General features: G+C 37.8%; 1 protein-coding gene across 13 annotated transcripts in view; it reads left to right on the forward strand.

Moving 5' to 3' along the window:
* Positions 1-20,545, forward strand: part of EHBP1 (EH domain binding protein 1) — a 228,162-nt gene that overhangs the window by 49,523 nt on the left and 158,094 nt on the right. For 10 of the 13 annotated variants that reach the window (XR_012041725.1, XM_072857323.1, XM_072857324.1 and 7 more), the window contains exon 5: positions 4,094-4,147. Coding sequence is in view for 11 of the 13 variants with exons in the window: in XM_072857323.1 (XP_072713424.1) it covers positions 4,094-4,147 (54 nt within the window). In the remaining 2 variants the exon portion in view is untranslated. Of the gene's footprint in view, positions 1-522; positions 614-3,417; positions 3,482-4,093; positions 4,148-20,545 lie in introns of all 13 variants that reach the window. The other 3 variants (XM_072857333.1, XM_072857335.1, XM_072857334.1) reach the window with 3 other exon arrangements.

Raw genomic sequence — 20,545 nt, forward strand, 5'->3', positions numbered from 1 at the left:
AAGCTGATGTCCTGTCCTTTGCACAATCCCCCCTATTGGCTTCTCACCTGAGCATTACTTTTTGAACACTAAAGTCATCTTACCAGAAAAAAAAAAGAAAAGAAAAAGGGTAGGGGAACAAAAGAAGGCTCTAAAACTTAGTTGAAGATACTGAAAAGGAGTGTCATACTGAGAGACTAATGCATATGGAAAGAGAAACAGGAAAATCAGGCCCATCTCTTGATATTAAGAATCATGATTTTCTTTTTTTACACAATAAAATGAGGAGGAACAGCAAGCCATTCAATCCATTTGCCCAAATACAGTTTTCAATTCAAGGTAAAACCATAATGAATGTTGGATAGAGTGTAGTTCTGCATCTGTGGTATGTTGGTGAAGAAAATGAGCATTATCAAAAAAATGGCTCTTGCCAACTTCCTTTGTGTTACAGTGAGGTATGAGGCAGTTTGAGGCTGAGAAAAATACTGGAGACAGTTTGTTTCTTGAGCTTTTTAACTAACTTTCATTATCATTTGCTTTCAGGAAGGAAGATGAGAATGAGGTCTGTTTATAACTCTTGTCTTTACGTGTTTCCAGCTGCGCATTTTCAGTGATTATTTGTATCTGCTTGCAGGTGAGGTGAGGTTTTGTGTGCTGTGTTATCAGGGAGGGCTTTCATACAGTGAAAATTTTAAAGGCTGCTACAACCGTTACTCCTAGGGTTATTCTTCTTTGCAATGGCCTTTTTCTTTTTCCTAAAGAGTAGTCAGCTGTATGGTCCTCAAATAATAGTTTGCGAAATTCATCGCATGAGTTTTATGTTGGAAATGAGTGGAGAATATGGGTTAGCCATTGAGGGAAGTATGTGTTGTTACATTTGTGTGTTTGTTTTGGTTTGGTTTTTTACTGGTATTTACCCTCTTCAAATTCAAAATAAGATGAAAGATTAGCCAGATTTATAGAAACATCACTTTTTATGGAGACCACACATGGAAATGTTAGCCTAAAGGGTGAAATGGTGGTTGCAATAGAAACTATGTTGTAACTATAATCATACAAGTATCTGTTAATGCTGACCATGTAATAAAGTTGTAAGTTAGCTAGAAATAGGATGATGATGCATGCTGCTCCCTGGGCTTCTAATAAAAGCATTTTAGTGAGAAGAGTGAAGCCACTTACGTGTCTGTTGCAAGGAAATGCTGAAGCTTATGTGTATAAGCTTATTCGGGGTTTTCTGTTTCTAGAGGCATTTTAAGACTAACAAGAAATGTGTCTTTTAAAAAAAATATATCTTGATTTGTCTTTAAATCTGAAATATCTTACACGTATGCAAAGTGTCCATATCTTAGCATATTTCATACTCTCCAAACTTTTGGTAAGGCTGTTCATCAGAGAAGTCCTTGAAGCTTTTAACTTTTATTTTTTATTCTGGGTAGCTGGTAGGGAGTTTGGGGTAATACACTCATCTCTCCCCCACCCCCACGTGGTCACAACTTGCTTTCAAGTACATGCTAAAATGTTGAATATTAAGATATCTTTTCATTATACAGTATTATTTTGCTCTATCAGATTATCAGAAATACTCATCAGAGTACCTGATACTGTAGCCTTCAGAGGTGTGAATCAGTTTTATTGCCATTGATAGAAGAGCTTTGTTTTTCTTGATAGATTATTGCCTTGCATGAACAAAACAACGATTGTTTTGATTGTTATATGGGATAAAATACTGGGCCCTGACTTTGCAAGCAGTTCTAGGTAAACCTGCAAGCTTGCATTAGTAGCTTTTGGGGGAGTTATGAAAAAAAATTGAGCAGGATGAAATATTTAAGAGTTCAGTCACTTATTATGGAGTAGCTTATTAAAACATAAAGTGATTAATGATCCCATTAAATCTCATTATGTTGTTTTGTGCTGTATCAAAGGAAGCAATTAAACAAAAAGGTAATTGCCCTAGGTTAACTCTTGAAAATGATAAGTACTTAATAGCTGGATTACTGAAAATTATATCTTTAGAATTTATATAGGATACAGCAAACCAGCAGGTATTGTGCACTTTATTTACATAATGCAGAATTCCACAAACCTGATTAATGTGATGGATATGTAATTACATAATCTGATATTTACAAGTACATTAATTGGAACACGGAGATATCTCAGTATAATTTTGTATGTATGTACATGCCCTTCTATCCTTATGCCTAATAGTACAGTATGTTTTTTAGACTCATTTGCAGTATTTAAATTATTCTGATTTTTAAAAAAAATTCTAAGGAGATTTATTCATATATTAAAATAAATCATCAGTTTTGACATAAGTTTCTAGTAACGTCTTATATTTTTTCATTGAAACTACATCCCATTGTTGGAATTATGCATTTTAAAATGCATATTGCATGACACCTGCGGTTGTAGCTGTTAAATATATAGCTAATGATGGTGCCAGCAGTATGTTGAATTTCCTCTGTGAGCATGTCGATGCCCAGCAGGACTCCTCCTGCAAGGAGAGCCAGTGTTTTACAGGGGGTCTGCAGAGCAGTGAACCCACTTCAGTGGATTTTGTAGGAAGGACTGCACTGGAGGAGATAGGATGAAATCCTCTTAGAAATGTTATTGTAGTTCATTCAAAGAGGAAGTTTATTTAGGAGCACACTTTCCCATTTCTTTGTGTGCTGGAAAAAGATTTAAAAAATAATTTTTTTCTGCTTGTTTACACTGTAAGCTCATTCCTTACAAAATCTTTTGTGTATTTGATGAGATCTAGTTAAGAGTCATTTGTAGTACTGCGATACAGTACCTCTGCTCACCGTGTGTCTGACTTCAAGGCAGAACTAAGTGAAACAAGGATGGTTAAAGCAAAGACTAAGGCGAGTTGAAAAGATTGAATGTGAGGCTTGTAGCATTCTGGAAAGAAAGGAAAGATGGTACTAATGGAGATAAACAAAGTACAAGCAAAATCTCTTGATCTATTTTGTTAATTTACAGCAGCAAGATGGAATTGGTGCAGTGCTTGGTGTAGTATCATGAACAGGCTCCAAATCATAGCAAGAAAACTCTGCAAGGTGCTGGGGCGTCTCATATATGATGATGGCAAATGCTGAATGTGGGGAAGTGACATTTATCTACAAGTGTCTAAAGCATGCAAGCATCAGGGGCAAAGGAGTAATTGAGTGGTTTCCTGTAATTAGAAATAATAGGATAAAATTGAGGTATAGCAAAACTAGGCTTCATGTCCGAGGAAAGCCTAAAGCCACATTCTCTTAGTGTGAGGAGCTGTTTTGCAAGGGGAATAGAAGTCACTTTTGTTACAGTTGTTCAGAACTAGGATTGGATGATAAATTAATGATATTTTCTTTAAAGTATTTTTTTTAAAGTAGGATCCTTGATAGAGGCATGAAGGGGTTGACTTAAACGTCTCCACTGTTATCTTAATTTCAGACAACAACAATACAGACCACACCACCAGATTGAAAGCTCATTAAATTGGAAACAAATGCCAAACGTATGAACCTCGCTTTTTATCTTCCTGTTGGTGAAAATGTTTTCTGATCCTCATGTGTGATGCAATAGAAATGTTTTGAAGTAAGGATAGGTATTTAAGAAATTTGCAGTGAAATGAGGTACTGTGCTGAAGCTGTGACTTTGGATCTCTGCTTATGCTGATGGAGTCTGGGCTTGAGGAGGTTGGGGTGATGCCTGCTGTAGGTGTATGCCTTCTCACGCCAGGTGGGAGCAGTGGCTTCCTCCACTGTTCTCTGCAAGGTGTAGATTTGTTGTGTTTATTTGGGAGGTGGAACTTAAGAATTAAAGAGAGATTTATCTTTTCTTTTTTTTTTTTTCCTCTGGATGAAAGGAAGTAGAATTACAGGCCTTTATCAGAATCAACCTCATGTTTGTATCTGTAGGAGTCTTTATTAAATCCTTACTGGCAGCTTTACTCCAACTTGCTCATCTTATTGACATCCATTGAAGCCTACATCCGAGCTAAACTATTGCCCTCTGTTGTCTTCAGTGGGTAAAATATTTCTATGATTATATGAAAATCTTGGCTGAGTTACAATTTCTTGCACCCTGGATTATTTTTAGACTTAAATTCTCTGGTTTGTTTTTCTAGGATCCCCACGCTGAAGAGTTTGAAGACAAAGAATGGACGTTTGTCATAGAGAATGTAAGCTGGAATGCTATGGGATTTTTTATACGTGTAAGACTTAATCATTTAAAAGATTAAAGGGTGTCCAAATGCTGAAAAAGGCTTGAGCAAAATTTGAGCTGCTGAACCACAATAAAGCCTTGCTCCGTAGTAATAGAGGATTATTAAGATACATATTGTTATGTTAGAATTAAAATACAGGAGAGGGGAGTACTATACTACACTGCTTAAATTCTTTCCCTGTAAGCATCAGTCTTCCTTGCATTATTTTGCTATGAGCAATGGAGTAAACAAGTTAGAGCTGGGTTATGACTCACTGTTTTATGGGTTATGACACATTATTTTTCTCTAAACAGGGGAGTGAACAAAATCAGAGCTGGGTTATGACATCTGTACATCCCAAATGGCAGCGCACCCTTCCCGGTTTTGAATGCTATTCTTTAGCAAAGGGCACAGTTTCATCACCTGTGTTTTATAGGTGAGGAAGTTTAGGCAGGATGGAGAGGTGAGACCAGCCATGGTCACCTAAGCGGAGAACAAGAGTGACGTGACATGCCCCCTGCTCCCTGAGATCCCAGTCTCGTTCTCTCTGCATGAGGGAGCTGTCTTGTGCACTCAGTGAAAACCCAAAAGGTGGCTCCTGTGGATCTCTAACGACTCTGAGTCAGGAGCTCCCAGAACTTCCCGGAGAGCTGAGCTCTTGAGGGCTGTACAGACAACACACTTTGCCAAACAGTAGGGCTTAACATTGCATAGAGCAAGTGCTTCATGAAGTACTTTTTTCCTTTCCCTTCTCTGTGTTGGGCTGCAGCTTCTGCTCTGGGGCTACCTGGGCTGAAAAATGGGGGAGCTGCTTTCCCTGGAATTTCCTTGAAGAGTAAGCTTCTTCTTGAAATGCATTTAAAAGGACTGTGGTATCAAGAGAGTGTGTTTATATCTCATTAATATAGTCTGATTATGGACTGTTTTTCAGTAGCATGATTTAATTTTTATTTATGTTGTTTTTAAACAAAAAAAATATGCTCTTATACTGAGTTGTAGTAGTACCACACAGCACTGAAGCATGGGGAAGCAATGGAATTTGCCTGTTATCTTTTTTTGCCTAAAAATGCTGCTTTTTCATCCTTGTCGATATCAGAAGTGATTTGGATGTCCAAAGCTAAGGTTTATTCCACTCACCAGTGACTGGACATTTAAAGGGGCTGAAAGCAAAGTGCTTAATTTAGACTTTTGTTTTAAATGTCAAGTTTCTATTTTCATTTATGGGATTTACGAACACAAAACACAGTTTAGTTACCGTTTCCTGGAGTTTCCTTTTCTTTCTCACTTAGTTTATTTTAATCAGGGAAGTCTCCATCACCAATTGTCACTGTACAAGTAACTCTGGATAAAACAATGTCAGTGTATTTCTCAGCCAACCCCTCTGGGTATAGTTAGATTTCCTGTGATGTTGCAGCAGATTTTTTTCAGAAGTTTATAGTGGGCATCTGGACTTCGTGTCCTACTTTATAACACATTGCTTTTTTTCACGTCATCATATGATATATAAAGGTGGCAGTAGTACATCTGCGGAATGCTGTTCTCGTTCTCTGCCTCAAATCTTCTCTGAGCTGCAGTAATGGTTGCAGGGTGGGAGGTTGCTTCGGTTGCTGTGCCCCAAAATGCGGTCTCTGCCGAAACAGATGGAGATGGTTCCAGTATGTATCAGTGGTGGAGTAATCTTTTGTTATGTGCAAACTTACTCTTTACAGCCTCAGTTATGCCATTAGTTTATCCCACAAGAACTGCCAAATAGTCATTGATAGCTAGACTATCAATGACTATTTGATATGATAGCTAGACTATCAATATAGCTTATAATTCTTGGATTGAAGATTTATAAATATTATCCTCAGAATACTAAATTTAATAAACAGTTTTATTGGACAAATTATTGAGAGCTAAAGCAACTATAAAACTGGTTGCTTTCAATCTTTTTTTTTTTTTAAGACGGAACACTACTGAAAGTTGTAGATACTGCCAAAAAAATCTGGTCTGCAAATATACTTGAAGATATGGAGAAACTCTTTTCCAAGAGTAACAGCTCCGCTTAGTGGTGGATGAAAATATGTTCATCTGTTCGATCAAGTAACAAATGATCCAATGGCTAGTTGACATCTCAGAGCACAAAACACCTGCTTGCTAAAAATCTGGGAACCGGGGAGGCAGGAGGTTGATCTCCTTCCTCCCTGAACTGTGGACATTTACCCCTTTCAGGCTTAACGTATTGTTTTCCTGGTTTTAAAGGAACATATTTCTCATAAAACCTGTCAAGGATAGGTCACCTTTGGGAAGTGCAGGGACATTTACAGTCCTTTGGGGGCTTGTCCTATTTGTCCAAGTATGTTCTCTGCCCTCAGAGGCTGCAGGGTTTCCCTTCCTCCTTGGTTAGGAACACTCAGAACGCAAAATTCTGAAGCTTGAAAAGTTTATGGACGTTCTTTCATTATGAAGCAATCTGAATTCTGCTAAAAATATTTCTTTTGAGCTTTTTTTAATTACTATTAAGAGTCAGTCTTCACAATAATTTTGTAATGCTTCAGTATGGCTGAGGAAAGATCAGCTAAAAGAGATATTCAGCTGAAGTTTGATGCCTCTGCTGGCAGATGCTGAATTCAAAACAAGATTATTTTGGACTTTCAGAGGAATTTTTAAGTAGCTGTGAGGTGATTTGTGCAAGATAACCATGCTGTAAATGAAAATGAAGCAAGGTATTTGTCTTCTTGGTTGTTTTTTTCTTGTTTTGGGTTTGGGTTGGTTTTTTTTGTGTTGTGGCTTTTTTTTTAATCCTGCAAATACATGTACTTTGTGATCCATCACCTTGGTTATTGTAGGATTTTTTTCCTAACTGTATTTTTAATGTCTTAGTCACTCTGTATTTGTATTCTAGTAAGTGAACCTCTGTCATCTACTGTATGTCTAAGCCATAAATAATTTGATCATAGTGCAGTTTCTTAATATCTAAATGTTGATATTAATTTTCCATCAGTCTCTTCTGTGTCTTTACCTTCTTCACAGCTGTGTTCCTTGTGTATTTACTGTTAATTTTCTTGTCTCTAACTGCATCTTTGTTTAACCACCGTCTGTGTATTTGATTATCTGTTTTTTCTTCATGAGGCAGTTCTTGGAGTTGTCTTGGTTTTTGTGCTTTTCTGAATAATATCGGATGTTCAGATTGGCTGTTGCAAGTTGGATAGCAAGAAATTCATAGCTAAGAATAAGACTTACCCATCTGTGGAGAGGTAATAGGCTTTCAAAATCTTACAGATTGGTGTTAGTTTATTTTGCCTATTCAGTTTAGAGAAAAAGGACTAGTTGCCTTCCATTTAAAAATATAAGCCACTTCCTCTAGTAAGTGATTTTTCTTTCTCATTGCTCCTACGAGTAATTTGAACATGTGCTGTTTCCAGACTTGGCTCCTTTCACTGTGTGAGCTCCAACTTCCAGTGTTAATTTTTTCAGCATTAACTTTTGATTTCTTTTATGAATTGCTTTCTCGGTTTCTGGTGTACCAGTGCTCAACAAAGAACTTCCGCATGGCAGGAGACTCTATAGGTACCAGGGAAAACTCACAAACAGCATTAATGCCTCCATCAAACTTTCTGCGGGGTTTGCATGCTCTACCGTTTAAGTAAAAGAACAGTGCGTGTTTCTAAATACATCTTTGTCTTTTAGCAGTAAAGTAGTTTTCAAGTGAAGTGGCCTGTGCTGGGGCAATCGTTAAATGTCCCCTCAGAGGTGCCAGGAGGAGGACAGCTGATGAGTTTTAGCCAACTTGGAATGAAGACTGCGTCTCTAAGAAGAGTTCAGCTGACCTGAAGTTTGGGTTATGTTTCTTGATCTCTGCGCATTGTCTAGCTAATGGAAGAAGAAAGGGACAGGAGGGAAGAGTGGAGGTTTAAATTAGTCCAAATATGTCGAAGCTTTCACTGGCTCTATGTACAAGAACTTTGTCTAAAATAAAGGTAGCTGAAATGATGGGAAAATGTCATTTTGCTTCCTAGCGTGCTCAAAGCATGGAAAAGCACATAAGAACATCCATTGAGGACAGACCGTCACATTTGCGTGTTTGCTGACAGCTTTGTAGACAGCTACCTCTTACATTCTTAAATGAAACTGAAAAATTCGTAGGATATTTTCAGAGGGTAAAAGATTTGGTCTATGCAACAACTTCTCCAGCCTTTTGTAGAAAATGTTTTTTTGAGCCCAGATTTGTATCTCTAATAGCTAATAAATGGCATACTAATATATTCCAAGGTTCATAGTAGGCTTCTCCATGTTCCCTCCTGTGCCTTGTGTTTCAACTTTGTATATAGGTTATTCACAGGGCCTAGGGTTGTGGTTGGTGAGCCCTTCCCAGTAGCATCGATGTAATCAAGGCATTGGCAATCATCGCTGTATCCCTGATACTGACCATATTCCTCTTTTTACGTGGCAGGCCTATTAAAACATGGTCTTTGCTAACAACAGAAGAGGACATCCCAGACCTACTAATTTGCCAGATGAATGGAGAAAAATGCCCCACCTGTTTTTGAAGCTTTGCTCATAGATTCATCTAGGCTGGGGCTAGAGGCAGTCTCGCCTGGCCTGTTGCCTCAAGGCAGCATCATTCTAGGCAAACACTTGCCTAAACTGTTTTTAAAAAGTTTTTGTCATGGGGTCCCTGCAGCATCTCCAGGCAGCCTGTTCCAGTGCTCCATTGTCCTTGCTGTTGGGAATCGTTCTGGCCTATATCTCTGTTGGTACAGTTTAAAGCTGCTATTTCTTGTCTTGCCAATTACAGCTATGGAGAACAGATTCTGCTTTCTGTGTGGCTGGAGGCTCCCTCCTTTCTTCTCACCTCTGACTAATCAACCACAATAATGTGATAGTGGTTACACATGGGATTTCATTTCCCTTGATTGCATTAGCAGATCATTAGCAGATCATTAGCATTCTCTTTCTAAGGACTCATTTGTGTGAGCGAGTGTTCAGTGTCCTGCTTCCTTCGTGCTGCCCATTGCTTTCAGGGACTAGCAGCATCCAGCTCTGTCTGCACAGCATCACCTGCCTGATGAAGCATTGCCCTGAATTTCCAGGCTGTTCTTGTATTCAGATCTTGGAAACTGAACTCACTTCCTCATCTAGCCTTTCTAGAGAGTCTTCCAAAATGTTTTGATGTCCCCTTTTAGACCGCAGTTTTCTAATAGTGCCTTTTTGAATATTAAGGTAATGAATGGTGAAGAAAACCATTCCAACCTTTCAAGTCTGACAGTGATTTATTGTCAGATGCACATCCTTCTGTGAGACACATCCATGCTTCCAGTCATTTTTTTTTAATACTTTAACCAATAAGGGTATTTTAAGTGGTTTCTCCAGGAAAGTATGTCTAATGAAGCTGCTGAACTGAGAAAAAAGGACTTTAGTGTTTGCTGTTCATGCTAGCCTACAGCAAACAGTTATAAAGAATAACAAGGTTAAGCTGAAAACCGAGATCTGTCTCTTCCTTTTGTCTATTGCTCTTGCGTAACTTCAGGAATTCTAACCCAAAAAGAGTTTTGAACTGGCCTCCGCTCAAATGTGGGCAAAGCCTCAAAATGAATGAAACATTAGAAAAAGTTACAGAACATTTGATGTAGTCTAGTTTCATTTTATTGGTACAAGTGCCCCCTCCCCAATTCTGTATCATGGTTGCAAATTATTATTTTTCATTTCGAATGCCCTAAATCATGTTATATCACTCACAGCTTTGGAGATATTATTTCTCTCTCCTGAAATGCCCATCTGTTATTTTAGGCATGTCAACACAAATAAAGGTGATAAATAATGTGAAAGTAATGGGAAAGAAGAGGGCAGGTGGATGGAATGTAGAAATGAATTTGTTTCTAGTCTTAAAGGTGACCGATTTTAAATGTGATACAATAGAATGAGGTATTAGCAAGAAGCTAAGTTTTCATCAGATACATCTCTGAATATGCTGTTTTTTCAAGTGAAGCTTTTCAAGAATTACCAGCTCATGTGAATTTGAACAGTAGTCGGCCCAGAATTTTGGTAAAATCAGACTTTTATACTGGGTGTTTAAATCCCTTTTACTACAGCAGTGCTGTGACACTGACTTCGCAAGAGCAAGTTTTGCTTTACATCAGAATAAAAGCCCAAGTCTAGATGTCAAATCTTTCCACCTGTTTCTGGAAATAAATGGTGGGAGGCACATGCCAGTGTAGTGTAGTGAATTGAAATTGAGTACTGTCAACACCGTTTGCAGAAAGAACCTGGGGAAAAAGACTGGCATACGGAATGATGCCTTATTTGCTGATCAGTTGCTATACCAGAATTTATTACAAAATCTTGGCTATCTCTTCTAGTGCATCTTTGTAGCATGTGGGAGCTTAAGTTTAAATTAGCTATTTGCTTTATTTAAGAAAAAGTAATCAAAAAAGCTTTATAATTTGTTTTGTATTTTCTGCTTGAAATAAATTTTTGCTTAAAATAAGAACCGACCACATCAGCCTTTTTCTGAATTAAATGTCTGCATTTAATACATTTAGAATAGGAAGCTCATAGTTCAGACATGCTCTCCTGGTCCTTTAATTCCCCTGTCATATTCTGCTGTATGTGATTACGTGAACTGTGACTGTCTGTCTGTGTAAATTAGGCTGGGTATTCTGGTCTAGATATAGCTAGGAATTAAATGCTGCTTTGTCAGCCATCTCACTCTTGCTCTGCTTTAAATGTACTAGAGAATCAGAAAACTTGTTGTACTCTTAGTTTTTGCTTACGTTAAATATTTAGCACTTTGTTCTAGTTGAGAAATCTCCGAGATTAGGTTTTTGAGCAAAACTTGCAGAAATTGTCTTGATTGGCTGTTCTGGCTCTGAAGGAGACAGGGTGGGAAATCTTTCTAGGAGGCCTGATCCTGTGTTTTTTCAGTAACATGTTGTTTCTTGTGCACACCATGATATTGTTTCTGTGCAATTTTAACTAACAGTAGAACACAATCAGAGGCAGGGTCTCGGCTTTGGTAAGGAGTGGGAGAGGGGCCTGTGCAGAAAGCAAATTACCCTCTTTAGGGTGAATGTCCAGGAGTGGGCGAGTCTCTGTCTGCACCGACCCTATGGGGGTCACTTAGTTAAACAACCCCCTTAGATTAGGCACCTTCTCTGAAAATTACAGAAGATAACAGAACTGGATTGCATGCTTGAGTTCTGCTGGAGAAATTTTACACCAAATGCTGTAGGACAAGTAAGTTGCCACCTGTATTTAGTGCAAGTTTTTTTTGAGCAAGGCATGAAAGACGGGGGGTGGGTGGTTGGGGTGAGTGTTTTCCTCTCTGTATGGCACAGCACACAAGAGAGGAGGCACCAGCAGTCCTGGATTGAGGTAGGCACCAATGAGGGCAAGTGCTGTGTAAGCTTTTCTGAACAGCTCTGTCCATTCATTTATATTCTGACCCACAGCCACCCCCGTATCCCCAAGCAAAGCCTGGTAGTTGCTTCAAATCATGTTCGCTCATGTCATACTGCTGTCTGCAGTGGACATTTTACTTCTGACTAAAACAAGGCTGTGCCCAGATCACCTGAAATTAGGGCCACCACTAATCCTTTTTATCTTTAATATGTAACAATCTATTAAACCAGAGCTGTGAGATGACAAAAATCTTATCTAAATGAGAATTTTAGATGAATTGTTGAAAGAACTTTTAATATCTAATTAACTTTTTACACTTTTAATACCTTATTTATCTTGAATCAGTAAAATAGAGTATGAAATGTGAGTCCATCCAACTCTTTTCAACTGTGTGTTTTCAAAAATAGTTATAAAAATTTTCTTTTGTTATTTGATCTTTATTTCCCAAATGAAATGCAGTGCCCAAACTGTCCTTTAAATAATGTTGTTTCTGATGCTGTGTTAATAACTGCACTAAGTGGATCTATATCAAATATAATTTGGCAGATGATATGGCAGTTTTGAAAACTATATTACAGCATTTCAGTTTAAAATTTTATAAAAAAGGAGACATTTTCTGATATTTATGCTACAATTACACAAGAGGGTCTCACAAATGGAAGATGGAGACAGGAGGCCGCTGGACGTTTGGCAGAACAGCCTGGGTATTAGGCTCCAGCTTTATAAGCTCAGTACGTGCGGTACGCTGTAACATTTACAATGGAACGAGTTTGATGACATGTAATTTGTATGGTTATTATTAATTCACAGTAGCAAAGTACAACTGTTTTCTAAATTGCTAGAACCATTTTGTTTAGGTTTTGGGGAGGGTTATTTCCTGCTAGAAGAACATGTCTTCTATAGATGAGTGTACTGTGCAAGACAGCTAATCAGAGTTGCTATCAGTGGTATTCTTTGCCAGCTGGAGGGAGGAGCTGATAAACAAGGCAGACAGCTTTGGAAATGAACCTCTAATACTACATTAGGCATGTTTAAAACCAGCAGTGTGTTTCAGCCACTCTTAGCATATGTTTATTCATAGAAAATCAGCAGTAAAATATACTTGCCAGTGCACACGAGACAGAGTCTACATGAGGTCGTTTCTCTTTCAGACATCAAATACAGAAGAGTGTCTTGGTAATTGTTTTACAGTGGGGTTCTAATCATACTCTAGGCGTAAGCTGAGCTGAGCAACTTGCTTTTTAATAGAAAAGTATTTGCTTTTAAGCTTGTTCAGCTTGCCACTTTTTTTCTGGTTTTATGTGTCAGAGTGTGTTTTTACATTTACATACAGTCACGGATATGTGTTCGCTCTTGATGCAGTTCAGAATATCATTATGTAAAATGCCACTGTCTGGGGCAACATTATGATGGATAAATCTCATTTTTGACCTGGTAGCTGTACGGTGTTAAAACAGCATATGTTGCAGCCATGTAGTACAAAATATTCAGTGTGGAAAATGGAAAAATGGCAATGCATCTAATGAAAAATATTTTTGACATAAGTCACCTTCAGAGGCAGATAATCTGGGATTCCAATTGAATATGTTGGTTGATTTGAGATAATACCTTGCAATTGCGTGTGCTCAAGGTACGGAAATATGTGTCAAAAAAGATATCCATTATTATATCCATTAAATTGTGTAAAATGTAAAATTGATTAAAATATCCATTATTGTGTAAAATGTAGCTCTGCATTAAGTAACTGGATAGGATTGTACATGTGAGCAGTTGTAATTTAACTCAGAGCATGTTATTTAAAAATAGTGGCCACCAGCAGAACAGTAGCCAGCTGACAGAAAAATAAGAGTTCTGAAAACCTTTGTTATTAGGAAAACCATCTGGCAGTGTAATAGCACTGAGTGTTATTGCCTTCAGCCTCTTATCTTTGGTTGTTAGCTGTCTTAATAGTTTAATATAATGGAAATTAATTGACCTCCATAACTTAATTGATGCTATTTCATTCGGGTTTTTTCCCTCCCAGCATATTCTTCACTGTGAATTGATACTGCACTGTCATACTGTTTTTTCACGTGAAGTTTCTCCTTTCTCATTGTTTTGCATTATCTATATCTGGGTCAAATTGCTTCTTGAGTCTTGACAGGCAGCATAAATGAACTTTTTCTGGTTTAGCTTAGGTGTGGTGGCAACCTGAGATTAGGCTGGAAAGATTGCGAATAAGTGAATAAAATGGCATTGAATAAAGTGCCATAAAATGACATCTTGTAGCTGTTCAGTATTTGCTGTGGTTCCACGTACTAGCATAAATATAAGATTAAACTGAATTTCTGCCAAATTCATGACCCATACAAAGTTGCAACCCTGAGCTCAAAGATTGCTATTCTGACCACAGTGGTCTATACTTAAGCAATATTTCTTTCATTTTCCAGTGGCTTGAAAAATAAAATGTAATAATATACCGAACATGATTAATTTAAAGCCTGAAGATGATACAGTTGTGTGTTACATTGTGCTGTTAATAGTAATATTTCTACTTCTGATGTGTTTTCCGTAGACCAGAGCTGAGAACTAACTGGCCTGCCCTTACTGGGAGTGTGGCAGGTTGGCAGAATGGCAGGCTGAGTGTGATGGATGCCAGGCTCTGTAGTTTATTTTAATATCCTGTGGTGTGCTGCCTGAAACAGGAAACTGCCAAGTCTGGCTCTGAGGGCTTTGCCTGCTATAAATAAACAAACTTATTAGTTTTCAGAGGTTTTCTTTAAAGGCTCTCAGTTTTTTACGTGCAGTTTTAATGATTTATACCATAAGAGCATTTTGCTCAGCAAGGGATAAGATGCGGGAAACTCTGTAAAGCTTTGCTCCCTAAAGCAATAAAAACCTCCACAAAACAGTCACCCGTTGCAGGAAGGCACAGCACAAAAATCAAAGAACACATACAATATTTACCAAATCAGAAGTAATGTTGAAAATTATGTGAAGAATTTTCTCTCTCAATTTTGTCTGTAAAGTAGATCCCTGAAATGGAAATTAATTATATTTGCATTTTTTCTGATTAAGAGTGAGAAGTTACTTGGAGAGATTTTTTCAGTATTTTCCACATTTAAGAGCTAAATAAATTCACAAAAGAATACAAAAAGAACACAGAAATTGACTGCCATCAAAATCTGTCTCTGACAAAACCTCATACCTTTTCACCTCTTCCCCAGCCCCGGTTTGGTTTTTTTCCAACCCTACTATTCTGGTATTCTCTGTCCTTTAATATATCTTTCCCTGAAAATGAGAAGCACCAGACACAAGACATGGCTCATGTTGCTGCGTAAGGAACCGTTGTCTGCAACGGAAACGTGGGACCAAGGGAGACTGTATGGTCGGGTAATGTGGGCAGCAGGGAAAACAGGAGCAGAGAGAATGAGCTGTACCTCGACCAAAATGGTATAAGAGCAGGGGAAACACTCTTGCAGAAGTAGCTCCGCTAAGTGCCAAACCCCTCAATGATAGAGGTGCATTGGGTGCTTGCTTCCAGGACCAGCCACAGGAAGGAGCGTGAAGGGTTAGGGAGGATTTTGTCTACATATTTGTCAATGAAAGGACAAAATGGAATATTTGGAAAATAACCCTAAAAATCTGTCAGCAAAGAATTAGTATAAAGTTTATGTGCTTGTTGTTCCATGAATCATCTGTATAAATCTTCCCCATAATTTGTTTTAATTCATATTATATAACTTTAATTATATATTATAACCAAAGAAACTAATTTATTAGGAAGGATTTGAGGTATTAAATAAATAGACTACATAAATAACTAGTATGGACTCTGAGGAAGGGTATTATCTCAAAGGATATTCGAGATCTGTGGAACAATTTGGGTGTTTCACCTGGACTTGGTGAAATAGTTCTGGCTTTAATGCAGCCTACTCCATCATTACCTCTGCATCCCTTCTCTGCAGTCTCCCCTTCGGATGAAGCAGCCCTCTGCTACTTCATGGAAACCAAGCTTTTTTCCTCTCTCTTTTTTTATTTCTGTTAAGTCTTATGTATTGTGCAATACTTTGGGAAGTAGCTTAGCATCTTTTCAGTTGGTTATTGGTAATTTCTTAATGTTTTTTTTCCTACCTCTAGTTCAGTCTTTGGAATTTTGTGTACAGGTTTCCTCTGAAGGGTCTGTATTGCAGAATTGGGAATTTGGCTGACCTACTAAAGTGAGCAAGTGTAAGGGGAACATGGGAAGCGTGAAGTCAGTTATGAGGGAGAACATGAGGAATTTTAAGGGCTGACCTCTTTCTGCATTACAAATTCCAATTGCTTTTGGTCCACCACACGAGTGTTGCTTTGCAGGTGATGAAAATTCATTATTGGTCTTAACGCACGTGCATTGTAACTGTATGCTTCCTCAGAGCGGCTGTGGTAGGCATCCCAAGTTATGAGTAGTTGCTTGAGCTGGTGGCAGGTTGTGTAGACAGACGAGATGTGGGAACATTGCTGCTAGTTTTCAGGTAGATGGGAATGTTCTCAGAAGAATTTGGACCTCATTTGCCTTGAGCATTTCTTGTGTGGACGTTTCTTTGTCACTACCACAGGAAAAATATGGTTGAAGTTACATCCTTAAAAAGTCGGCGGTTGTGCTGGTGTGGTCATGGCTGTTCAGCTTTTTATACTTTGTGGCCAAACCCTTTCAGAAATGAAGAGAATCATGTCTATCTTCATCAGTTACATCTGAATCGCATTTTCTTGATATTTTTCTTTGCAACTGCAAGCTGGAAAGTCTTATTTTGAGAGCTGATAGTATATAGATTAGAAGAAAATGGTTAAATATGAAATGAGTTTTGGCTATGGAGCATTTCATCTGGGAAAGCCAATTGTTTGGGTCAGATTGAATGCTTGCGTCAGAGAATGATTTGTCAAGTCATCTTTACTTCAAATTGCTGAGTAATGCCAAAGATACTCATCACTATCATTGCAGGGAAGAGCTCTCATATAATCTCAAATTCAGTATGAGTATAGATTAACGAGTAATTTGTAACTCTGTTTGATTTGAACCTGGTGTGGTTGCACAAGTAATCTTATTTATTCTCCCCATCTTCTATGAAACCCCCACCCTGCAGCACCCTTCTTGTCCCATTGCCAGTTTGGAGGCTTTTCAGAGGTTATTAAGGCTGCTCTTCACCGTGCACCAGAGGACAAGTTATGAGAAGCTGAGTATGCAACAGCCAAAACAATCATGGAGCCTGCTGACCCATATGGTGAGAGACAGGGATGTCTCCGGCATGGTGGTGCCAGCTGTTAGGCTGAGCTTTAGAATTCAAAAGGAAGGAAATGAAATTGTGTGGGACCACCGTCTCTCAGAATCTGAATTTTCCCGAAAGCTTTAAATTATGGCAGAGTTTAATCCACCTTGTATAGTGTGTCCTGGTGAAACCCATTGCAGAACACTAACTTTGCATAATGCTGGTAGTGTGCTACAACCACTTGATGGCACCCTTTGATTTGGTACATACCTCATTAGCCCTAGCATAGTGCAGTGTAGCTGTAGTATTTGTAATGGAATAACACGTAAGAACTAAAGACTGCAAGGTATCTGGTTAATGTAGAGATGAAATGAATGAAACAGCAAGGCTAAGCTTTCCTGCCCCTTCATGAGAGAATAGATGAAAAAAGGAAGAATAAGCTATTGTGCTGAAGGGAGATGATGAAATTCAAGATCCACACACATAATCTCTGGCTCAGCCTCTGAAATGTTAATCCCTGGGTAGAATTATTTGAGCTGTAGATTGCAATTTATCTTCAAAATGGCACTGTGTCAAACAATACTTCTTGTATGTGTGATGTTTAGAACTATCCAATTTTAATATAAAATGGTTCACAGAGCACTGTCTTAACATTTAAGTAGCAACTCGTTAAGCTTAGGATGTTTTTGCTCATTTCTGTAGACCTGTGGTAATCATGTAGAGTTATATTCCATAGATCGCTCTTAGGGTCTTTTACTAGCCATATAGTATGTTTTAGGAAGTGATCTGTTTTGATCTGAGCAGTGACAGGTGGTGGGACTGCTTGATAGTAATTGTAATACAAAGTGGTCTGGGATGTTTATTTTGAGGTGCTCAGTTAATTTTTATAATGAAGAAATCTGCCAAAAATTTGCTGATGACTTAAAAATCCCCAGGATTTGAGACTAATGTTTTGCCAAGTTGTGTGAACAATTATTTTGAGGTTACAAAAAATACTTTCTCATTATGTTTTACAAGGTGGAATGCCCTTCAGGTTTTTCTTTCCTTGCTTTTAAAGTATGCCAGTAGAGGGAGTAGAAAAATTACCATCTGAGTAAGGATAAAATATTCTGCACAAAAATTTGGCCCTTTTGCCTTTAGAAATCTTAGTATTTCATACTGTAGTCTGTTACTGAAAGTAAAAGATCCACTACCTTGAGAAAATGGAATTAAGATAAACACAGCCCATATGGTTTTTGAAATGTAGGAATGTGTGAAACAGCATAATTATTAGAGAAGAAAATTTAAATATTTAGAAATATATTTAGAAATATGAATTGTACTTTCCCACCCCCCAATACTTATGGCTTGTTTGAAAATCACCATGTAATTTTATTGTTACAGCAAAACTCAACATGTTTTAGTGCACGCTAATAAATTCATTTCTCTGCATTTCTTTTTAAAAGTGGCCTCTACATAAATGTGCAATTAAATTGTGTGAGGTATTTGCAAATACAAAATACTTAAAAATAGGGGGGTTTGTTGCAAGTCTTGCATTTTTTGCTTGGGAAAGGTGAGAGACTGAAGGAGGAAAAGGGAGGAAGTGGAGTGTAAACCCTGCCAGCCTGGCAAATTCATAATCCTTCTGTAGAAGTTGTTTCAGAAGGCACTGAGATTTAAAGCAGAAACTATTTGGTGATCTTCCCGTGTTTAAAAAGTCTCTTTCAGTGTGGTGGTAATTAAAATCTCCTTTAAAAATATGCTAGTATCAACAAGAGATTTTGAAAGTCTTTGGTGTGTTTGGTTAGCAGGTATATACCCAGCGTTGCGGAATCGTAGGCCTGACTGAGCAGTCATGATGGCTGTGAACTGAACTATGAAGGAGACATTTGTCTTGGAGTGGGACCTTTTGTGTTAATCCTTCCAACCTTTATATCGTAGCATTTTGTGATGGTATTTAGTCAACAAATAACTTGTATTGTGCACTTGTGATCCCTCTCCATCAGCAAGGAGTGTCTGTGTGGAATAAGTATCAGTATTAGATAAGAATTATTATTTCATTTTATATTTTTCCTGCACTGTGGCCTTTTTTCTTCAGAGGCTGGCACCTTAATAGCACATGTAGTTTCTAGATTAATATTTATAAGTGGATACTCAGGAGATGAATGTGATTACATTGAATGTGCAGCTGTTTATTTGTGCATGCAGTTGTTTTCTGTGCACCTTAGATAAACACATTATCAGGGTATATCTGAGCACAGATAGTCACGTCTTAAAATTACACGTACCAGTGAAGCTTCACCACTGTCTGCCCAGCCCAAACACACTAGACACAGAGTATATAAGCACTGTCACCAGAGTTTTGCTGTTTTAGAAAAGCTGTTTTTCTCCTCTAACTGCCTTTTGCATATCTCTGTGGTGTGAGTTGCTACATCAGATCGCTATTTCTGGTTTTTGCTGCTGCATCAGCCTTGGTATTTTAGCTGTTCAGGCTTGCACTCTCTTCCTTGCTGATGTTCTGTCTCCTTGTTAGTTCTGTATGTTACACTGAAAACAGGTGTGCTTTCAGAAAATGGGTGTTGGACAAAATTACACAAAGGCATATTTTGTGCTGTAGCATCTATTTGTATTGGATGGTTAAAGTTTTTGCAACTTAAAACCAGTCATCCCTTAGTTGAGTCTATGGCTGTGGGTTTTTTTGGTTAAAAATATGTTCAAAATTACTACATGTTTACTAGAATCAAGAAAGTTATGTTTCATTCTTTCACACTCCTATGAAAGATAAAACTTGTGTTGATAAATGGGGAGTTCAGATTTAGTTCGGTAATAACCTTTACACCAGGTATTTTGACCCTGAATTATGTATGAATTTGAGGATCAGATTTGATCAACTTCGTAACACTGAGCTATTTAAGTGTGTGTTTGTTTAAACTTCCATTACATATGAGACACTTGATTAAGATTCTTGTGTCCTGTTTTGCAGCATGGTGGAAATTAAACAAACATAAAATCTGTCTTTAAACCAGAAACTGTACAGAAGCAAGTCACAACAAATCTTGATAGTGTTGTTTTGCGTTCTGACTGGAAATGGTATGAAGTCTGTTAAAGAACAGCTTTTGAATGTGTCCAGGATGTGTACCTGGATTTCAATGTCAAGCTTTTAAAAATTATTTTCTTCTAAGTAAAGATTTGGAATTGCTACATAAAAAGAACAAAAAGGTTTTTTAGCTTCTTGTCTCCTGATGTTTTCTAATTCTACTGTATTTTAGAGCTGCAAATATCAGGAAAAAAAAAACCAACCACATTTGTGTACAGTGCCTGTGGACTTTTTTTACTGAAGCAAAGCTAATGGCTGTCAAGAAAACTTTGTTCTGAGCTTACTGTGATATCTGGCTTCTGTGTTTCTTTATAAGGAGTGTACTAAAAATAAATAGTGGTAATCAGTCTCTGTTATGATTTTAACTTCAAGTTTATCTTTCGAAGGAAAGTGCCTGACTGAATTTTGATTTGGCATCAAACCTGAACAGATTTTTTGTTGTGCACGTTGTGAGCTTCTGCATTCCTGAGCTAATTGAATGTGAAGTGTCACACAGGATTGTAGTATTTGCTGGTAAACCTGGACAGACAATAATAATTACTACATTTAATCTTGTTTTCTGTGCAGTTGAAGCACAACAGTGTACCCTTGGTTTTGTTTAGGATAGATCTGGTTTAATGCTGGCTTACAATTATTACTCGCAGGGCATTATCATTTCAGATCTGTGCATCTACTTTTAAGGTATGCCAA

The sequence above is a fragment of the Ciconia boyciana genome, chromosome 3 (genome assembly GCF_034638445.1).
Source record: "Ciconia boyciana chromosome 3, ASM3463844v1, whole genome shotgun sequence".
NCBI classification, from domain to species: domain Eukaryota; kingdom Metazoa; phylum Chordata; class Aves; order Ciconiiformes; family Ciconiidae; genus Ciconia; species Ciconia boyciana.